A 22,822-nucleotide genomic window follows, 5' to 3' on the forward strand; every position below is an offset into this window, starting at 1 on the left:
CTGGTAGCCAGCCCAGAACCCAGGGTCTGCCCCTCCTCTACCCGTTCTCCTTCCCTGACCATCAGAACGAGCATGTGTCCAACGCACCACCTCATTTAAGCATCTCCAACAAGCTGACCCGGGACTGGACGCACTCACCTGAGGCGTGAAGAGAACCACAATGGTTAGAGCTTTTCTCCAGGCCACGCACCTAGTAAGTGGCTGAGCTGGGTCTGAACCCAGACCTGCCCTTCCCGACAGCCTTCTCCCAGGACTCCGGTGTCCCAGCCTTCCCAGATCCCCACGCTGTGCCAGCCTCGCATAGAAACAGGGGCGTTCCACAGGAGCGGAGGGGAGGGAGGGAAGCTGCAGGGAAGCACGTGGTTAGAGACCGACTACAGAAAGCTGGAAAGCTGTAACCTGTTTTATTAACTTGTAAACCGCACAGCTGGGACATTAGCCAGTTAACCTGTAGCCGATGAACAAGCCCCACATGTAGCAGCTTCTCAGAGACCCTCTGAGGGTCTCTCCCTCCTGCTGGCAGGGAAGGGAGTGAGAGAGCAGCAGGGAGGCAGGCGCGCACAGCTATTCCTCGAAGAAGGCCAAGGTGAACTCGCCGGCCGCATCTCCACACCGCGGCTCCTCCAGCTGCTCCGGCTCTTCTCCAACATCTTCCAGGAGTTGCTCCAGGTCCACGTCACTGGAGGCTTCATCGTCAGGGGGCACACTTCCAGCCTCCCGAGGACACTTCCAGCCTTCTTTCCCCACCACAGGACAGGCCCCGCGATGAGCTGATGGGGTCAGGTCCTTGGGCACCATTCTAGCTTCTTTGTCCTCAGACAAGCTGGTTATTGAGGCCTTGCTTTGGGGAGCTTTAAATTTTTTCTTAGGGCCTGGGTGAAAAAGTGATGAAACCGAGAGTCCTATTAGGCCATCTGGCCTTACCTTTTGCAAGTCAAATTCCTCAATTCCTATTTCCAAAAAAGTCTCTGGGAAAAATGACCTTTCTCAATAGAAAAAAGGGGAGGGAGGCTTTGGAGTTAGAAAGACCTGGATACAAGACATGGACCTAGCCATATGCTAGTCATGGGTCTTGAGCAAATTTTAAACCCTTTGGGCCTTAGTCCCCTTATCTCTAAAATGGCAACTGTTCAGTCATAGAGATATTGAAAGAATTAAAGGGAACCAGCAAGGAGTCTCTATCTACCCAGCTCACAGCAATACCTGATAAATGTCAGTTCCCCCTTCCTCACCATTCTTCTGTCCTTGGATCAAATCACATCAATAACCATTATGTTTCTACAGTGTGTACTACAGTCTGCGATCTGAGATGCCTAATTTTTGTCCTTTTTTTAAAAAAAAAAGAAAGATTTTATTCATTCATTTGAGAGAGACAGACAGCCAGAGAGAGCACCAGCAGGGGGAGAGGGAGAGGGAGAAGCAGACTCCCCGCTGAGCTGGGAACCCGACGTGGGGCTTGACACCAGGACCTGAGCTGAAGGCAGACGCTTAATCTCTGAGCCACCCAGGCACCCCTAATTTTTGTTCTTTTTAAAAGTAATGGGAAGCTATAAAGTTAAATAATGATCCAGGGAGGCGAGACACAGACTTGAATCTCATTTCCCATAGTTTTGCCCAGGCCCTGAGCCTTACCTGGCTGGTCAGGCTCCGATTTTCCATGCCCTTCTTTCCTTCCTATTATGGGTCCGGAAGGAGCTGCAGATTCGTTTCCCAGAGATCTCTTCATTGTCTTCTTTTGCAGGGTCCCATCTCGTCCATCTCGTCCATCTGCATCACCCCCAACCCCCCAACCATTAGGGACATTTGTTTATTTCTCTCTAAATGACAGCTCAGCAAGGGTCCATAGACTCCCCACAGTTAGTCTCTGCCCTGCATCCTCTGCTTATTCTCAGTCTAGTGAGTTCTCTCGTTTCCTTCCTTTTCCCCAAATATTACTTTCTTTCGTTCTTTCTTTCTTTCTCTCTCTGTCCCCTCGTTTTTGTCCTGGACCTTCTTCATTATGTTTTTCCTCATAGCCTGTCTCTTCCAGGAAGTCATCCTTCTTGGCTAAGAATTTAAGACATTCATCCCACCTTTAATGTAAGATTTTGTAATCAGAATACAGAAGCACAGAGGCTACGGCTTCCCTGATGACACTAGTAGGAATCTTCACCATTTTTGCAGATTTTAGAGCTGAGACAGTCAGTAAGATCCGGTGACCTGCAGACCCCTCCCACTGTCTGCCTCTGCTCTGCCTTAATGGTAGCTCATACCTGTTTCCCAGCTGGCTTGCTTACCTCTTGCCTTGGGTTTTTTTGTCTGAATTTTGGCTGGCTTGGGACTGGGCAAAGTCGGGTCCTGAGAATGGGAGAGAAAAATAAAATGTAAATGAACTCATCTAATTGTGTTTTTAATAGAGTGGGATGCTACAGAAATGATGCGTGGTTAGGGGAGTCACACTAGCTTCTGTAGCCTGATACTGTTTAAATCAATGACAACAGAAATAAAACTGTTCTCTTTTCCATTCTATTTGGTATTAGTCAGTACAAGGCTTTATGCACAAAAGAAAGAAATAAAGTTAGGTCATGAACATGATAAAAAAACTGTTAAATTAAAAATAAAAAAAATAACTAGACTCTTAGTGTTGATCACTTCATAGTATCGAATTACAACATTGTACCCCTGAAACCTATATATGTTATAGACCAATTTTGCCTCAATAAAAAAATAATTAAAAGAGAAAGTAAAAAATCTATCTTTCAGGACTTCTAGTTTCCAGTTCTACATGTAAGGGATTTGGAAGTCATCACTCTGTTCTAACAACAAGTAAAAAAGCTGAACAGACTGAAAAATCGACAACTGTTTTTGTTTTGATAAAAGAGGTAAGGACACAGGGCCACCAACCTACTGTCCTCAAGACTGAAGAGACAGGCAAATGCAGGGAGTCATAACTTAACAGGGCACAGACTCATAAGCAGAAGAACCAGCAGTTCTCACAAGAACCACTTCCAGGGCAGGAAAACCTCAACAGTACTAAATAAATTGTTCAATGCAGACAAGTCTGAGAGTTTAAAAAACAAAAAACAAAAAACACAAAAAACTCCAGTGGTGCCCAGTCTTATAGGGGCTCCCAGACTGAGTTTGACCTCAGGAGTCTTGCCAGGTTCTCACACAAAATATCAGAGAACAATCCCTTCATGCTTCCAGCAGGAGGAGGGGGAAGGAACCATTTTGAAATATACCAGAGCACTCTATCCTTCTGAAAAAGGCCTGCTCTCAGGAGAAACTAGCTAACCACAGCCTAATCTACCAGGTTATGATCAGAGCCTAACTGTCCTGGGGGAGGAGAAATATTTAACCTCAGCCTGTTCTAGCCATCTTGTCCCACCTAATGGGGAGGAAATCACTAAGAAACACTGCGATGTTCACAGTCCAGAGCACGGGTTCATTAAAGACGTGAAATCTAGGGGCGCCTGGGTGGCGCAGTCGTTAAGCATCTGCCTTTGGCTCAGGGCGTGGTCCCGGCGTTATGGGATCAAGTCCCACATCGGGCTCCTCCGCTGGGAGCCTGCTTCCTCCTCTCCCACTTCCCCTGCTTGCGTTCCCTCTCTCGCTGGCTGTCTCTATCTCTGTCGAATAAATAAATAAATTCTTTAAAAAAAAAAAAAAAAAGACGTGAAATCTAGGGTTGCCTGGCTGGTTCAGTTACAAAAGGGTGCAACTCTTGATCTCAGGGTTGTGAGCTCGAGCCCCACATTGAGTGTACAGATTACTTAAATAAGTAAAAAATTTTTAAAAAGAAAAAAGACATGAGACCTAATAGTAAGACTATAGAACACATCTCCTCTCCTGACCCCTTACCACCACAGTACTAAAGGCATATTTAGGGGTGCCTGGGTGGCTCAGTTGGTTGGGCATCCGAATCTTGATTTAGGCTCAGGTCATGATCTCAGGGCTGTGGGATCGAGCCCGAGTCAGGCTTCACATTCAGCGGGGAGTCTGCTTAAGATTCTCTCTCCTCCTGCCCCTACGCCCCACTCGCACTCTCTCTCCCTCTCTCCCCCACCAAAATAAATAAATAAATCTTTAAAAAAAATAAATAAAGGCATATTTACAACTGTTTCTTTTACCTGGTACATTGTGTCTGGCAATCAAGAAAAAAACTACAAGGCATATCAAAAGGCAAAAAACACAATATGAACAGACAGAGCAAGTATCAAAACCAGACATGGCATGGAATTATCAGACTAGAAACTGAAATCAAATATGATTAATATGCAAAGGGCTCTAATGGATAAAGTAGCATGCAAGAACAGATGGGCAACGTAAGCAAAAGGATGAAAATCCTAAGAAAGAATCAAAAGGAAGTGCTAGAGATCAAAAACACAGTAATAGAAATGAAGAAAATGCCTTTGATGGGCTTGTTAGTGGACTGAACATGGATCAGGAAAGAATCCTTGAGCTTGAGGTTATCTCAACAGAAACCTTCAAAGCTGAAAAGCAAAGGGAACAAAGACGGAAAAAAAAAAAAAGAACATCATACCCAAGAATTGTAGGACAACTATAAAATGTGTAACATATGCACAATGGAAAAGGAGAAGGAAAAAAGAAAGAAACCTAAGAAATATTAAAAACCATAATGACTGAGAAGTTTCTCAAATTAATGTCAGACACCAAACCACAGATTCAGGAAGCTTAGAGAACACCAAGAAGGATAAATGCCAAACAACCATATGTAGGCATGTTATTTTCAAACTACAGAAAATCAAATTTAAAGAAAAAGCCCTGAGGGGCGCCTGGGTGGCTCAGCGGTTAAGCGTCTGCCTTCGGCTCAGGGCGTGATCCCGGCGTTGTGGGATCGAGCCCCACATCAGGCTCCTCCGCTATGAGCCTGCTTCTTCCTCTCCCACTCCCCCTGCTTGTGTTCCCTCTCTCGCTGGCTGTCTCTGTCTCTGTCGAATAAATAAATAAAATCTTTAAAAAAAAAGAAAGAAAGAAAGAAAGAAAAAGCCCTGAGGATTAAGGAGTACACTTGTTGTGATGAGCACCGGGTGATGTATGGAAGTGCTGAGTCACTAGATTATACACCTGAAACTATATTACACTGTATGTTAACTACCTGGAATTTAATAACTTTTAAAACAAGGGGAAAAAAGAAAAAGAAAAAGCCCCAGAAGAAGCCAAAGGAAAAAAATACCTTACCTGATATGCTAAGGAAGGGGAGAAAATGGACTCATATAAAATGCTCAGTTAAAACCACTTGTGGGGTGGGGAGGGGCACCTGGATGGCTCAGTTGGTTAAGCATCCAACTCTTGGTTTTGGCTCAAGTCATGAGATGGAGCCCCAAGTCAGGCTCCACCCTGAGCATGCAGCCTGCTTAAGATTCTCTCTCTCCCTCTCCCTCTACCCCTCCCCACCACTTTCACACACACTTCCTCTCTCTAAAAACAAAACAAAACCAAAAACCACTTGGGGATGCCTGCCTGGCTCGTTTGGGAGAGCATGAGACTCTTAATCTTGAGGTTGTAAGTTCAAGTCCCACGCTGGATGTAGAGATTGCTTAAAAACTAAAATCTTTAAAAAAAGAAACAGGGCAGAAAAAAAGTGGAAAACAAAAACAAGAAAAAAGAACAAGGGCAACAAACAGAAAATAGTAACAAATATTATAGACATTAATCCAACTATATTAATAATTAATTTAAATATCAATGGTCTAAATACACCAATTAAAAGACACAGATTGTCAGAGTGGATTAAAAACCAAGACCAGGGGCGCCTGGGTGGCACAGCGGTTAAGCGTCTGCCTTCAGCTCAGGGCGTGATCCCAGCATTATGGGATCGAGCCCCACATCAGGATCCTCTGCTATGAGCCTGCTTCTTCCTCTCCCACTCCCCCTGCTTGTGTTCCCTCTCTCGCTGGCTGTCTCTATCTCTGTCGAATAAATAAATAAAATCTTTAAAAAAAAATAAAAATAAAAATAAAAAAATAAAAACCAAGACCAAACTATATGTTGTCTACAAGAAGTCTACTTTAAACATAAAGATAGATAGATAGATAGATACACACACACACACACACACACACACACACACTAAAAGTAAATAGAAAAACACACCATGCTAACGCTAATCGAAAGAAAGCAGGAGTAGCTCTATTCATTTCAGACAAGGCAGACTTCAAGGCAAGGAAAGTTACCAGGGATAAAGAATGGCATTACATAATGATAAAGGGGTCAATTCTCCAAGAACACATAACAATCCTTAAAGTGAGCCTAACAACAGAGCACTAAACTACATAAGGCAAAAACTGACAGAACTGCAAAAAGAAATAGTTGAATCCACTATCATAGCTGGAGACTTCAACACACTCTATCAAAAATGGACAGATCCATGGATACAAGCAGAATATCAGGAAGGACACAGCTGAACTCAACAACACTATCAATCAACTGGATATAAGTGGCATCTACAAATTACTTCATTATATTCAACAACAGTAGAATACATATTCTTCTCAAACTCACATGGAGCATTCACCAAGACTGATCGCATTCTGAGCCATAAAACAAAACTTAACACATTGAAAAGAATAGAAATCATACAGTGTCTGCTCCCAGACCACAACAGAGTTAAACTAGAAATCAGTAACAGAAAGATAACTAAAAAGTGCCCAAAATACACAAAGATTAAATAACATACTTCTAAATAACACATGGATCAAAGAAGAAATCTCAAGAGAAATTTTAAAGTATTGAACTAAATGAAATTTAAAATATGAACTAAATGAAAAGGAAAATACAATTTATCAAAATTTGTGGGATACAGCAAAAGCAGTACTTAGAGGGAAATTTAGCACTGAACACATATATTAAAAAAGAAGAAAGATCCAAAATCAATAGTCTAAGTTTCAGCCTTGGGAAACTAGAAAAAGAAGAGCAAGTTAAATCCAAAATGAGCTGAAGAAAAGAAATAATAAGAATTGGAGCAGAAATTGATGAGATTATGAGAGCAGGAAATTAGTAGAGAAAATCAATGAAACAAAAAAAGCTGGTTCTTTGAAAAGATCAATAAAATTGATAAGCCTCTAGCCAAGCTAACAAGAAAAAGAGAGAGGAAACAAATTACTAATAACAGAAAATACACTACAGAGTCCATGAACATTAAAAGGATAATAAAGGAATACTATAAATAATTCTATGCAAACAAATTTGAAAACCAAGATGAAATGGACCAATTCCTTCAAAGATATCATCTGTCTAAACTCACACTAGAAGAAACAGACAATCTGAATAAGTCTTTATCAATTAACAAAATTGAATCAGTAACTAGTAGCCAACCTTCCAAGACAGAAAGCACCAGTCCTATGGATTCACTGGTGAATTCCACCAAACATTTAGGGAAGAAATTATGTCTATTCTCTATAATCTCTTTCAGAGAAAAGAAACAGAGAATACTTCCTACCTCGTTCTATGAGGCCATTACCTGAATACCAAAACCAGACAAAGACATTCCAAGAAAACTACAGACCAATATCTCTTATGAAAAGAGATGCAAAAATCCTCAACAAAATATTAGTAAATTAAATCCAACGATTTATAAACAGAATTATACACCATGAACGAGTGGGATTTATTCAAGGCATGCAAGACTGGTTTGACATTTGAAAATCAATTAATGTAATCCATCATATCAATGGCTAAAAAAGAAAAATCACATGATCATACCAACAGATACAGAAAAAGCATTTGACAAAATCCAACACCCAATCATGGTCAAAACTCTCAGTAAACTAGGAAGAGAGGGTAACTTCCTCAACTTGAGAAAGAACATCTACAAAAAACCTATAACTAATATCATACTTAATGCTGAGAAGCTAGAAGCCTTTCCCCCTAAGACCAGGAACAAGGCAAGGGATGTCCCCTCTCATCACTCCTTTCCAACATATCATATTGGAAGTTCTAGCTAATGCAGTAAGACAAAAAGAAATAAAAGATAGAGATACTGGGAAGAAATAAACACAGTTGACCCTTAAACAATGCAGGGGTAAGGGGTGCTGACCCCTCACACAGTGGAAAATAGGTGTATAACTTTTGACTCCCCCAAAACTTAACTACTAATAGCCTACACTGTTGACTGGAAGCCTTACCAATAACACGGATGATTCACATGTATTTTGTACATTATATGTATTACATACTGTATTCTTACAATAAAGGTAGAGAAAAGAAAGTATTAAAATCATAAGGAAGAGAAAATATATTTACAGTACTGCACTATATTTATGGGGGGGGGGAATCCACTTATAAGTGGACCCACATAGTTCAAACCTATTCAAGGACCAACTGGAAAACTGTCTTTGTTTGCAGATAATGTAATTGCCTACATAGAAAAATGCAAGAGAATCAACAAAAACTCCAGAACTAATAAACATTTATAGCAAGGTTGCCCAATACAGGTTCATATATAAAAGTCCATCATTTTCTTATAAACCAACGATGAACAAGTGGCATTTGGTATTAAAAACACAATACCATTTACAGTAGCACCAAAAATGTAAATACTTAGGTATAATTCTAACAAAATATATACAAGAGCTATATGAGTAAAATTACAAAAATCTGATGAATAAAATCAAAGAATTAAATAAGCAGATATTCCATGTTTGTGGATAGGAATACTTAATACTGCCAACAGTTAGTTTTTCCCAGCTTGGTATATAGATAGAGTCAATGCGATTCCAGACACAATCCAAGCAAGTTATTCTGTAACTTGTAACTGAAGAAAAGAAATAATAAGAATTGGAGCAGAAATTGATGAGATTATGAGAACAACAAACTGATTCTACAGTTATATGGAAAGGCAAAAGACCCACAATAGCCAACACGCTATTGAAGAAGGACAAAGCTGGAGGGCTAACCCTAGCCAACTTGAAGATTTATTTTAAAGCTACAGTAATCAAGACAGTGTAGAACTGGCAAAAGAACAAATGGGTATATGGGACAGAGTAGAGAGCCCCAAAATAGACCCACATAAACTTAGCCAGCTGATCTTTGACAAAAGAGCAAAGGCAACGACAGTCTTTTCAACAAATATGCTGAACAACTGGACATCCACGTGCAAAAAAATGAACCTAGACATAGACCTTACACCCTTTACAAAAATTTACTCAAAATGTAATATAGATCTAATGTAAAAATTAAAACTATAAAACTCCTAGAAGATAACACAGGAGAAAATATAGATAACCTTGGGTATGGCAATGACTTTTTACATACAACACCAAAGCCGTGATCCATGAATTAATAGGTTGACTTCATTACAATTAAAAATGTCCACTCTGAAAAAGAGAATGTCAAGAGAATGAGAAAACCAGCCACAGACTGGAAGAAAATATTGGCAAAAGATACATCTGATTGAGGACTGTTACCTAAATAAAAACAACTCATAAAATTCAACAATAAGAAAATAAACAACCCTGGGGCGCCTGGGTGGCACAGTGGTTAAGCGTCTGCCTTCGGCTCAGGGCATGATCCCAGCGTTCTGGGATCGAGCCCCACATCGGGTTCCTCTGCTGGGAGCCTGCTTCTTCCTCTCCCACTCCCCCTGCTTGTGTTCCCTCTCTCGCTGGCTGGCTCTGTCAAATAAATAAATAAAATCTTAAAAAAAAAAAAAAAAAGAAAAGAAAAGAAACAACCCAATTAAATAAATGGGCCAAACACTTTAATGGGCATGTCACTGAAGAAGATACACAGAAGGCCGAGAGGAATATGAAAAGATGCTCCAGATCATAATATGTCATCAGGGAAATGCAAATTAAAACAACAATAAAATACCACTGCACACCCATTAGAAGGAATAAAATCTGGAACTCTAACTGCACCAAATACTAACAAGGATGTGGAACAACAGAAAATCTCATTCAATGCTGATGGGAATGCAAAATGGTATAGCCGCTCTGGAAGACAATTTGTTATCTTACAAAACTAAACATGCTCTTACCATACAATCTAGCAGTCAAGCTCCTTGGTATTTACCCAAAGGAGTTGAAAACTTATTTCTCACAAAAACCTGTATGCAGCTGTTCATAGCAGCTTTATTCATAATTGTCCAAATTTGGAAGCAACCAAGGTATCGTTCAGTAAGTGAATAGATAAATAAATGGGGTACATCCAGGAAATGGAAAAATGCAGAGAGAAAAAAAGATACAAGCTATCAAATCATGAAAAGACATGAAGGAAACTTAAATGTATATTTCTCAGAAGCCAGTCTGAATAGGGTACATATGCAGGATTCCAACTATATGGTGTTCTTGAGAGGGCAACACTATTGAGACAATAAAAAGATCAGGGGTTGCAGGGAGAGGGGTGAACAGATAGAGCACTCAGGATTTTTAGGGCTGTGAAAATATTCTGTATGATCCTATAATGATATATACCTATTGTTCTATATTTGTCCAAACCGATAGAATATAACAACTCCAAGAATGAACCCTAATGTAAACAATAGACTTTGGGTGATGACAATGAGCCAATGTAGGTTCATCAACTATAAAAAAATACACCACTCCGGTGAGGGTGTTGATAACGGGAAAGGCTATGCATATGTAGAGACAGGAGGGATATGGGAACTCTCTGTACTTTTCTCTCAATTTTTCTGTGAACCCAGAACCACTCTAAGAAAAAGTCTTTTCAAGTTTTTTTTTTTTTTTAAATTGGTATTTCAGGCGGGGGCGCCTGAAATTTCAGTCGGTTAAAGCATCCAACTCTTAGTTTCAGCTCAGGTCATGATCTCAGGGTCATGAGATCAAGCCCTGTGTCGGGCTCTCACTCGCACAGAGTCTGCTTGGGATTCTCTCTCCCTCTCCTTCAGCCCCTACCTCCTGCGTGCACACACACACACACACACACACACACACACACACTCTCTCTCTCTCTCTCTCTCTCTCAAATAAATTAATCTTTAAAAATTTTTACAAAATCTATATTTCATATGCTTGAAAAGAGCCTAAGGAGACAAGTGAATGAATATAAAGACACTTAAAATGAAGTGTCCACACAGGGGAGGACTGAGAGTGAAGAGAGGCAACCTGCTATTGTCTGAAATTGCTCCAGTAAGAACCAAAGAACTACATTAAGAACTGAAATGATAATCAAGAAATAAGTTCCTAGAAATGTGAGATATTAGAATAACTGAGGAGAGAGAAGAGTCTCCTTCCCTGAAGAGCCTTAAGAGATAAGACCAGCTAGTCAGGGCCCCCCTAAGGCAGGCATAGGATGGTTCCCTAGTAAATATAAATCCATGCCAACCAGATGTCTTATAGGAACCTCCTAAAAGCAATTCCCCAAGATCAATCTTACCTTTTTCTCTTCCTCCTCCTCCAACTCCTCTGCCTCCAATTCCGACTCTTCCTCTTCTTTCTCCAAGCAGGAATCTGGGCTGTTAGCCCCAGAAAGCCTTAGGTCTAGAGCAGGAATAGGAAGGAAAGGCTAAAGAATTTACCAATAAATTAGATAATGAATTAATGGCGCTGATCCCAGAGAAGCAGTCTTCTGACTCTACCTTTCATGTCCCAGTTGCATTTTCTTGAAAAACATGGCCTTAGATGATCACACCTCCACCTTTTCCAAAGTCCCACCACTCTTCAACATGCACCCTCCCCCCCACCCTCTGTTTTCCTCCATTCTTCTCTTCGCCCATCCATCTACCCGTCCATCCACCCTGGACACTTGGTCAATGGCATTCGTGGACAGCCTCCTATTAGAGAATCCAGAACTAGGTGGATGACACTGGATTTAAAATTAAGGTTCAGTTGCTGCCCTCATGAAGGACCTCCCTCTCTAGTCCTCATCCTCCTACTGATCCTACCTTTTCCTTCCCCACTACTGTCAGATCCAGTGTATCGGCTCCGGAAACCAAACAAGTTAACCCGTTCCTGAGGGAACCAAGAAACAAAAGCATCATCCGCTACTCTCCCAGGGATGATTTTTGCCCTCAGTCTTTAAGACTTTAGTTATGGACTTTATATTCATATTCTGTACTATTTTCACTTGAAATTTCATGTTCTGTTTATCTAATTTCTGTGAAGATTAACTATTATAATACATTATAAAATTATCTCTGTATTGTATATTTATATTATATTATATTATTATATGCTCTATTACTATAATCTCTTTTTTCCAGTTTATTTATAATTCAGTTTGTCATTCTCCACCACACCCCCAAAGGCAGAATTTGAGGGTAAACACGGACCCTGCATAAAAGAAAGGTTAAGACACATACAGCTGAGATCTCAAGTTAAACAGGGAGGTACGATGTCCCCTACTACACACAGTCTCTCTGCGGGATGAGAGAAGATCCCATTTGTTCAAGGGTAGGGAAAAGAATAAATGATTTAAGGAGTCAGGGGAATCTGGCTTGGGAAGAAAAGACTAATTCTAAGACTAAGACTGGATGATGGGAAAGGACAAGCCACTTTTCTATAGTAGAGAATATATGGTTTGCTTTGTGTCCCAAGTCCCAAAGAGGAGCAGGTATGTGGTCTGAACACTCTCCCACCTGAATATTGATCCGTTCTGCCTCTTGAGCCATCGTCAGGGCTGCTCCCAGCTTCTGGTTGCAGTCCTTGTTCCTGAACTTTTTCTGAAATAGAGGAAGATTAGAGTCAGTGATAAATATTAAAGAAGTGACTCCAGTATACCGCTACTTGCCAGACACGATCTTTAACTATGTTTATTTGCAGTTCCTGATATTGATACGATACTCCTATTCTTAATCTTTCGAGCTGAGAGTCATAATCTCACTTTATCCTCCCATAACAAACCTGTTACCAGTTCCTAGCAATACTGCCAACCAACACTTTGGTGTCCTCTCCACAGTAAATCCCACGGAAATTTGGAGAGACAGGATTAAAGGAGCTCAGGTGATTCCACTTTTAAGATTCTCACTAATTTCTTCAGATCCAGCTGCTTGATTTAATAGTACCTGATTTTTGAAGACCCCAGAACTGCTGGGCCTCTGCTCATTTCTAAGGCTGGTTGAACCCAAAGAGATTATAGGCAGGAAATATTATTTAGTTCATTCAGTGGTTCTCAAGCAGGGGAGGTTTTGCCTCCCAGAAGATATTTGGCAATGTCTAGAGACAATTTTTTTGGTTGTCACAACTGAGGCCAGGGGCAGTAGCATCCCTTGGCTAGATGCCAGTAGAGCCCGGGGATGCTGTTAAACCTGCTAAAATACACAGGACAGCGCTCCACAACAAAGAATTACCAGGCCCCAAATGGTACCCTGAGAAACCCTGAGTTAATATGTGCCCTCACTTCTGCCACACCTGCCTTGGCTAAACTGTAGAAAACTGCAGTCTTCAGGAAGAAGACCAATCATGGTAGAAAGAAGAGTCCCCGTGAATAACCTCACTCTTGCACGCTTGGTCAGACATGGGACTTCCTCCCAACACAGCTTCCCCTGGGAGAAAATCAGGTTAAATAAGGGGCAGATTTAGTTTTCGGGTTCCCTGTATCACAATTGAGCCCTCCCCAAAGATTGCTTACCCCTCCAGCTAGCTCCAGGGACAGCTCCTGGAAGTTCTTTAGCATGTTGACTGGGATCCAAGCACGAGAGACTGTTTCTCCAAAAAATGTCACGTGGTATTTAGACTGAAATTTAAAAAAATGGTTTTCTTACAGCCTCTTGTCCTTCTCCTTGCTTTGGACTGGGGGGAGAACTGAGGATTCATAAAGGGCAGGAGGTGCTGGGCTTCATCTGATGCCATAAACCTGACCCAGCTACTCCACCTCAGTCTGCTGTGCTTCCCTCCTCAGGAATCCTAACCAAAGCACGTTTATCAGAACCTAGTAATGTCCTAGTAATGATTCAATATTTAATTAAATACAAGTTTATTTCTATACATGGGTAGTTATTTCTGTGTTTGTCACTCTAGTTAAGGGTCTGTTTCTGCTGATGTCTGTTGGTTGTGTCTGTTTCCAACTCTGTACACCTGTTAGGATGGATTTGTTCATTACTTTGGCCTGAGCACCTTCCTACCCTGACCCAGGAAAACTCACCGGCAGGGAATCAAGATGAGAAGCAAAAAGAAAATATTCCCCCAGGTCAGGATCAGATTCTACCATGCCTGGCCACCTGGAGAAGACAGACAGGTTTAGGGGACAGAAGAGGAAGGGTTTAGATGAACACAACACAAACTCAATACACATGTACAGAAAGGGGAAATATATTGCATTAAAAAAAAAAGGATCCCAAAGATAGACCCCCCCCTTGTGAATCTCCCTCAGTAGTCTACCAAATGACTAAAGCGACCTCTCAGTGTACAAAGAAGCTCCAAATCTTCCTAGTAAGAGCATCTTACCCTTCGAGGCCTTCTATCAACCCTGAGAAAAAAATCTTCTGATTAGGGACATCTCCAAAGAAGAAACTATCCTACCCTTCTTCGTTCTCTCTACTTTATATATCTGTCACATCTCAATGTTTTAAAAAAATGCCTTAAAGCCAGCTTCCTTTTTCTATCTACTCAGGGTAGAACTGGTAGACCTTTTTTCCCGGGGAGATACCACTTCAACTGTGAAACCTCTAGAAAACGCATTATTTTGAAGTCTCCAGGCTTAGTACTTTATGTTTTCCCTCATCCCATGTTCTTTCTAAGGCAGGTACCATTTCCATGATAAATGCTTTCCATTTCCTTCCCTCTCTGCTTGAATCTACCACTTCCAAGTTCATGGAAGGATGCTGTGACTATGCCATGGTGCCCTACCAGGGGTAACCATACTGCTTGGCCCAGATGATGGATCCTGGGATGTACGAGGCATAGGCCACATCACTCTCAAGCCCTGTCCAGGACTCCTCAGGGATGTCACAGCGATTATACCTCGAGTCTGGAAAAAGAGAAATGGAATGAAGGGAAGGAAAGAACCCCTTCAGGGAAAAATCAGGATGAGGGCAGGAGAGAGGAGAAGAATAGGCAGCAGGTGGGACCAAAAGGGCACCTGGGAGACAGGCATGGAGGAAGAACAAAGACCCATGGAGGAAACGCAGCTACAGCTAGAGCAGGAGTGCTGCCTCCTTGTACTTTACAGAGATTCTAAACTTCCGCCTATATCCCACATTATCTGACCCTGCTTCCATCTACATAACATCATGGCAGTCATTTCTCTGAGACTCTGTTGTCTCATCTGTAAAAATAATTGGGCTGGGCTAGATCATTATAATCTCTTCTCAGAGGTTTCAAACATTCTAGAATTCTAAGCCACTGGCTCTCTCTCACCTGCTTTCCCCCATATACCCCATATCCCTTCTTATCCACAACCCAAATACCAACAATCTAATCAGGACCAACAGGGTCAGACTAATGCTGAAGAAGGGGGAATTCACTCAGAATCTACATTGAGATCCCAGGCCCTTCCTACAACATAACCCTTCAGGGTGTCTTCTTCTAGCCCATTATGCCAGATTTATCTTGATATGAGAGGATGATCCCTTCCTCTCTCCCAAACACTACAAGGACCCCTGGAATTATAACTACATCTATGACATATTTAATCTAAGGGGTACATACAGAGAAAGAAAGGGAAGAACCATTAAAAACTAAAAACAAAACGAAAAACATCTCCAGTCCTTTCTACCTGTATTCTGATCACAGGACCAATTAGCTGGAAGCACTGAGGGGTCAATGTTCCCACAAAGCCGCCTCCACTTCTCACAGTCTGGGGAGGAACACTGGACCCAGACAAGACATTGACCTGCGAGAAGAAAAAAAAAAACCAAAACTGAAATGAAACAAAAAAATGCCCTTCGTTCTTCAGTCCAACGAAAATCAATGTACCCCCTTCAAAATCACATAGCCTTAGGCAATGAGTCTAATCCTAGATTTATAAATGGGAAAACTAAGCTCAGAGAAGATAATTGACTTGCTGAAGATCAGCCTAAATTGGTGGCAGATCTAAACTTGGACCCCAGGTCTCATATCTCAATCTTTCTCCTATGCCATACTATCAATCTCTCTTTCCCCTAGGGGAAGAAAAGAGTGGTTTTTGTATTGACGGTTCTTGAAAAGTTTGGCCAGCATCTTTCCAGCTAGTGCCTCGTTCTCTGCTGGCCTGTCACTACTGGAAAGTTCTTTTGAAGGGCTAACCAGCATCTCTTTTGTGTACAACATCCAGAGTTCCTATCTGAATCCCAGCTGATTTACCTGTCACCAAATCACCAAGTTGCAGTCTTTGGGACCAACAGCCCTGAGCTTAACCCCTTCCAAAAGACAGAGATAAGCCTACCAACTCAACCAATTATTTAGTTCAGGGCTTGCTCAAAGGAAGCATTCCTTGTATCCATTACCTTCCAAACCCTTATTCCCACCTTTCTTCATTCCAGCATCTGCTAACTTGACCCAATGCCTCTCACAGGCTCTCCTCTCTCCATCCCAAATTCTTCCACTATGTTCTTTGGAATTCTAGACAAGAGCAACAAAAGGTCCACATATCTTCAACTTCTTCTCTGAACATCCATCTCCTTTTCAAAACCTGGTGACGCACAAATGACACTGCCTCTACCCGACCCCACCCACAGCCCTCTAAGTGGAGTCTGTTCCCTCTCTCACACCCCAGGCCAGAAAGTGGGGTCAGCAACATCCTTACTCATCGCCACTTCCAGACCATTACTAGCCTCCTTCCTATAAAAACCCTTCCTTCCTTGATATCCATGCCATGGGACTACACCGCCCTCTCATCTCCCTTGAAAAGATGCTGGCATCCGGTTCAGCCTTCTCCTCCTCTCTACCTCCTGCCCTCATTCCAGATGACAGCTGTTTTCAAGAGGTAACTCGAAGAAGCACCCCATTCTCTGAGTTCCTTGGCCTTTTCCTCCATGCCACCTCAGTAATGCACTTCACTTCGTGATGCACTCCCCTCCTGCCTGCCCCACTCAGTCATCTGTAGGGACCTCACACACCCCTGAACCACTTATCCAAACATCCCTTTCTGATAAAAATGCCCCATCCTTCCACCTCACTTTTTCAAAGACCGACTTCTAAGGAACATTCACTTTATCTAGATCACCAATCTTCTGGCCCCTAACTTCTTCCCAATCTAGTAGCAACCCCCTTTCTTCATTGTACTTACTCAGGTTTGACTCCTTAGATTCTCTTGCAGACATCTTCAACTCCCTTACCCTCTGCCCTTCTTCCCACCCAGCTGGCCAAACACAACCCTGAATGAACATATTCTACCTTTTCTGTGCCTACATTCATTCAACTGAGTGTTGCTAGGGAAATATCACATAACCAGGCACATGGGTCTACACCATACCATCACAGTTGACAATACCAACCAATATGTTTCTCCAGTAAGTTCACTCGCCCACTGTCAAGTTTTACCTTCCATGCCTGAACATAGGGATGCCCTCCATCCCCCTGAAATCAGCCCTCAGAGAAACAGTCCTTCCTATAAGAAGGACTTATATTTGGATCCTTTCAAAGTAGCTCATATTATGCAACACATTCTGAATTATTTTATTTTGAAGAAAAAGCACTGGTTGGGAATGATACAGTAGTCTGAAAAGACAGCTGCAGAGCCTGGAACGCACACGTGTGTGTGCGGCACCACAGCAGCCACGGTGGGCCACGAGACCCACGCCTCCGGTGCTGCTGGTAGGCAAGGCCTGCAGTGACAGGCAGCCATGCCACTTGGGGGCTGCCTTCTTCCACACTGCATTCCTGGGCAGCCCCTCCATGGCTGCCACCACCCCCATCCCATGACAGCGAGAACGCCCAGCCCAAACAGATCTTTACCTTCTGCCTCAAGAACCGGAGAAAGTTGAGCAAGGACCAAAACAGAAAGACTACGATTCAGAGTTAGAGGTGAATGCCGTTCGGCAATCCACAGAGAGCCCCTGTGGACCTGGCTCAGGCACAGGCCTCCTGTGAGGGTGCCCACCAAGCCAGCCCGGCCTTTGGGCTGATGGACAGTGGTGTCAGGACTCTGCACTGGCCCGGCTGGCCCAGGTCGACTGGAACCTTCTGTGCTGGCTTCCTACCTGGGTTTTCTTCTGGTCACTACGTGCTGGCATCTTGTGTCTTGATATGATAATATAAAATCTGGAAACTTTGTATACATAAAAACAAAACAATACCATCCAAAAAAGCCAAACCAAACCATAACAAAACAAAAAGAGCTGCCAATAGTAGTTTTTGCTGTTCATAGAGGGGATCTAGCAAGACTAGAAAAAGACGGGGAGAAGGGGCCGGGGCCATAAAAGTAAACACAGATCAATAAAACAAATTGTTGGTTGTGAAAAATAATGAATATTTGTGAGCAAATGAATGGGGAAAAGTCATCCAAATGATATAGAATGAGGTATTTGTGTGGCTTGGGATAAAATTTCCAATGACAGCAACACACAGGTCTTTAAAAGTCTCCTCTCAAATTACTTAGAAGAGAGGATGATGTGCTCCAGAAAACTGTCTGAGGCTCACGACACAACTCTATGAAAATGAAGACTGATATCACAGACACTCTAAGAGCATTTCAGTGGACACCCATTTCCTTGGGTTCTGTGATCCCTCCTCCTTCCATTTCGCCCTTCCTCCTCTTTCTGGCAGCTCCCTCCTCCTTCTCCACTCAGTCTCCAAATGTTGGGGTCCCAAAGCCCAGTTACGGGCCTTCGCCCCCATGCTACACTTTCCCTGGAGGCAAGCTCACCCATTCCTACTGGTTTGAGACCCATCTCCACACCCGACCACACACAGGTGAATAATACTTCTAGCTTTTGTTCTTAGCTCCAGATGCCTACAGCCACCTCGCTTTCTGACATCACCATTTGGACGTCTCACAAAGACCTCAAACCTAACAGGCCCAAACCCAAATGCTTGATCTTATCTCACAAATGTACTCTCCCTCCACTTTTCCCCCACCTTCTCTCATCTAACTGCTCAAGCCAGAAACCAATCATCTTTAACATGCTCTCACCTCTCTCACACAATGTCCGATTCATTACCAAGCTCTGACAAGTCTGCCTCTAAAACATATCTTAAAACCACCCACTTCTGTTTCCACTTTCATCATCCTCATCCAAGCCACCGAAGTATCTAATCCTAGGACTCACTGGTCTACTCTTGTCCCTACATACTTCATTCTCCAATTAATCACCAAAGGGAGTCTTCTAAAACATTAATTTGATGACATCACTCCCCTGGCGAAGACTCATCGTTGGCTTCCCACTGCCCTGAAGATAAAATCCTCACTTTGTACGTTCCTCCAGAGCCACTTTCCTGCCTTGCTTCTCCTTGCTCTCCGAACTCCAATCACACTGACTTCCTTTTAATAACCGGAATATGCCAAACAGCACTCTCCCTAACCTCTTTCTCCTACTCCTGCTCCTCCTTCAGATTTCAGCTTAACGGCCATCTCCTTACAGCTGCGTTCCCTGACTGGCCCAATCTTGATTAGGTCTCCCTTTCTTCCTGTGATGATACTCCATTCTTTTCCCTCACTTCACACGAATGGATTGTATTTATCAGATACTGCCCTTTCTCCTTCCTACTCCAGGAGGACTTGCCTGTCCCTGGCAACTAGAAGAAACACAAAGAGCAGTCCGTTTATAGTCAGAGGCTTACACATTCACGACAATCACAATTCAATTCAACGAGCACTGCCTAAGAAGTAGACCTTCCATCTCCCAGTGAAAATCCAATCCTTGCCCTAATACCGAGAGCTGCGGGAGATAGAACACCGCCATCCAGACCACCCAACTGCCCAAATGAGACTTACACCTCCGGCTCCTTATGTTACCATGTCATTATAACACGAGGAGCAGTTTATTGCCTTGAACTATCCTGGGTGATGCCTAGAGTTTTCTTTCTTTCTTTCTTTCTTTCTTTGAGTTTTCTTTCTAGTATGTACAAGCCTGTTTTTGGTGCAAGCCTGTTTTCCCCCCAGATTGTTGTTTTTTTTTTTTTAAGATTTTATTTATTTATTTGACAGAGAGAGAGACAGCCAGCAAGAGAGGGAACACAAACGGGGAGTGAGAGAGGAAGAAACAGGCTCCCAGCAGAGGAGCCCGATGTGGGGCTCGATCCCAGGACCCTGGGATCACGCCCTGAGCCGAAGGCAGATACTTAATGACTGAGCCACCCAGGTGCCCCTTCCCCCCAGATTGTTAAGTGTATTTATTTTCAAAATTTTAAACATACTAACATATCATCTGATCTCTTTTATTTCTCATTCTAAAATTCCCCAAAATTACCATGGTTATAACCTATATTTGTTTATTGCCTAATACACTAAAACCATGAATTCTACAAAAGAAAGGATTATCTATTTTGTTCACCACTGTATTTCCAATACCTAGCATGATGCCTGGAATAGAACATAAAGCATTAATAACTATTGTTAAAAGAATAAATAAATACCCATGCTTATCTTTCTTCCATCCAGTCTCAAAGGCTACAGTGTCCTTTCTGAATAAGAATAAATCCTGTGGCTTTCTTCTCATTCCCATCAACCACTCCTTTTTTTTTTTTTTTAAGTAGGCTCTATGCCCAGAGTGGAGTCCAACATGGAGCTTGAACTCACAACCCTGAGATCAAGACCTGAGCTAAAATCAAGAGTCAGATGCTTAACTGACTGAGCCACCCAGGCACCCCAAACTCTCCTTCTTTATAAACAATTTTCTCTCAGCATACACATATGCTAACAACACAGAGGTCACGTTTCTTTCTTTAAAAAAAAAAAAGTTAAAAAAAGAAAAACCTTCACTCAGCTCTACACCCTCTCCCCTCTATTTACCATTTTCTTCATCCTAGTTTTCACATCTAAACTAATTGAAAAAAGTACTTATTCTTCAACCAATTAAATTGGCCATTCACCCTTACCAACCCATATGGGTGTTCTAATCAAGACCCTAGTAACTTCCTAATTGTAACATCATTGAGCATTTTCAAATCTTTATCCTCTTCGGTGTTTCTGTAGCAGCACTGGACGAGGCTAAACACCCCTCTTTCTTGAAATTCTCTCCTCCCCTGGCATCTCTGATGTCATACTCTCCTAGATCTCCTTCCACCTCCATAAGTTTTCTCTTAGTGCTCAGCTTTTTCCCTGTGCAACTCTTCCTCTGTTCAACCCTAAATATTATGTTCCCCCTAAACATTATGGGTTTTCTATTCATTGCTCTTCTCTTTGCACTCCACGTTTTCCTCTTGGAAAATTTTATCCAGATTCCCAAATCTGTATTCCCGGCCCAGACCTCTTTCTTGGATGCTAAAGCTCATCACAGAACCCCCCCCCCAACTTGTCCAAAGCTGAATTCACCATCTGAAATGTGCTCTTTCTTCTATACTCTGCCTCACCTCTCAGATCTAACTGGCAACCATATCATACTGATCTTTCCTCCTAAAAATCTCAACTTTGTCTCTTCCTCTTCACTGCTACTGTCTATCTTCCTCATTTGAATCACTATTTCTGTGGGTCTAGTTGTGTTCCCACCAATTCATCTTCCATGCCACTGGCAGGGTGAGCTTTCTAAAATACAAATCCTGGAGGGAGGAGTTAAGATGGCGGAGGAGTAGGAGACACCGTTTTCAGCCGGTCCTCCGAGTCGAGCTGGATAGGTACCAGACCAGCCTAAACAACCACGGAACCAGCCTGAGACACAGGAAGATACATCTGGATCTCTACAAAGGAACATCTCCAGCGCTGAGTATTGAGGTATGAAGCGGGGAGCTGTGAAACCGCGCACAGATATCGGAAGATAAACGGAAGGGGGAGGGAGCCGCCCCGTTCGGGCGCCGGGAATCGGTAGCCACCTGCACGGGGGAGCGGGCAGACTCACGGAGGGCACCCAGGAAACAGCAGACTGAGACCGTGAGCTGGGAGCCCGCGCCACCAGGCATCTCGCGGAACTCTGGAATCCCGGTGTGCTCGCTGGAACCAGACTGAGACCAGGAGCTCCGGGGGCACGCGGGGTGGCTCGCGGCGTTAGAAACACAAAGGACAGAGACACGCCGGCCCTGGAAGTGAGGGCTGGGACGCCGGGTGTGGGGCGCACATCCCAGGACGCTGCAGCGTTGAGCAACACCAACAGTAACAGAGTTAAAGTGGCCAGAACATCAGTGGAGAATGGGCCGCAATCCCTCTGTTCTGTGACAGAGGCTGAAATTCGGCCGCTGCTGCTCTGACTCTCAGAAGAGGCACAGCAAACCGCCAGGGAAAGCCGCCAGAGAACAAAAGCCTGGAAATACTGCTCAGGAGTGCCCATCCCCATCCCCTCTGCAGGGGACACACGGAGACTTCTACCCAAACAGGAGTTGCCTGAGTATCGGCGCGCAGGCCCCCAGAACTTACTGAACAGGCTGAGAAAATCAAGAGTCCAGCAACCGGGCGCCTGGGTGGCATGTCATGGCGAGCTCCTGCCTGGCTAGGGTGATCCCGCATTCTGGAAAGGAGTCCCTCATTGGGCTCTTCCACCTGGGAGCCTGCTTCTTACCTCTCCCACTTCCCCTGCTTGTGTTCCTCTCTCGCTGGTTGGCTCTCTTCTGCCACATAAATAAATAAATAAAATCTTTTAAAGAAGAAGCCCACACCCCTAAGATCCCTATAAAACAGGGAGGCACGGCCTGGGCACCGTCAATAATTTGGGCTCTGGACGAAGCCCGCAACCTCTCCTCATCAGAATGACAAGAAGGGAGCCCCCCAGCAAAGAAAAGACAGTGAGTCTGTGGCCTCACTGCCACAGAAATAATGGAGTATGGATGTAACCAAATTATGAAATGGAATTCAGAAGTAACATTGGTCAAAATGATTGTAGCCAAAATTGAAGAAAGATTAACGCAGAAAGGTTACT

General features: G+C 43.0%; 1 protein-coding gene across 3 annotated transcripts in view; it reads right to left on the bottom strand.

The window, feature by feature from the left end:
- Positions 1 to 12: 12 nt before the first annotated feature.
- Positions 13 to 22,822, bottom strand: part of ZCWPW1 (zinc finger CW-type and PWWP domain containing 1) — a 31,396-nt gene continuing 8,586 nt past the window's right edge. For 2 of the 3 annotated variants that reach the window (XM_040634848.1, XM_008698418.2), the window contains 10 exons: positions 15,616 to 15,732; positions 14,748 to 14,868; positions 14,044 to 14,119; positions 13,531 to 13,635; positions 12,539 to 12,622; positions 11,846 to 11,912; positions 11,338 to 11,441; positions 2,274 to 2,337; positions 1,633 to 1,782; positions 13 to 872 (listed from right to left, as the gene is read on the bottom strand). In XM_040634848.1, coding sequence (XP_040490782.1) covers positions 565 to 872; positions 1,633 to 1,782; positions 2,274 to 2,337; positions 11,338 to 11,441; positions 11,846 to 11,912; positions 12,539 to 12,622; positions 13,531 to 13,635; positions 14,044 to 14,119; positions 14,748 to 14,868; positions 15,616 to 15,732 — 1,196 coding nt within the window. In that variant the 3' untranslated portion in view covers positions 13 to 564. Of the gene's footprint in view, positions 873 to 1,632; positions 1,783 to 2,273; positions 2,338 to 11,337; positions 11,442 to 11,845; positions 11,913 to 12,538; positions 12,623 to 13,530; positions 13,636 to 14,043; positions 14,120 to 14,747; positions 14,869 to 15,257; positions 15,261 to 15,615; positions 15,733 to 22,822 lie in introns of all 3 variants that reach the window. The other variant, XM_040634847.1, reaches the window with a different exon arrangement.

Source organism: Ursus maritimus, unplaced genomic scaffold, assembly GCF_017311325.1.
Source record: "Ursus maritimus isolate PB19 unplaced genomic scaffold, ASM1731132v1 scaffold_2, whole genome shotgun sequence".
Lineage (NCBI taxonomy): Eukaryota > Metazoa > Chordata > Mammalia > Carnivora > Ursidae > Ursus > Ursus maritimus.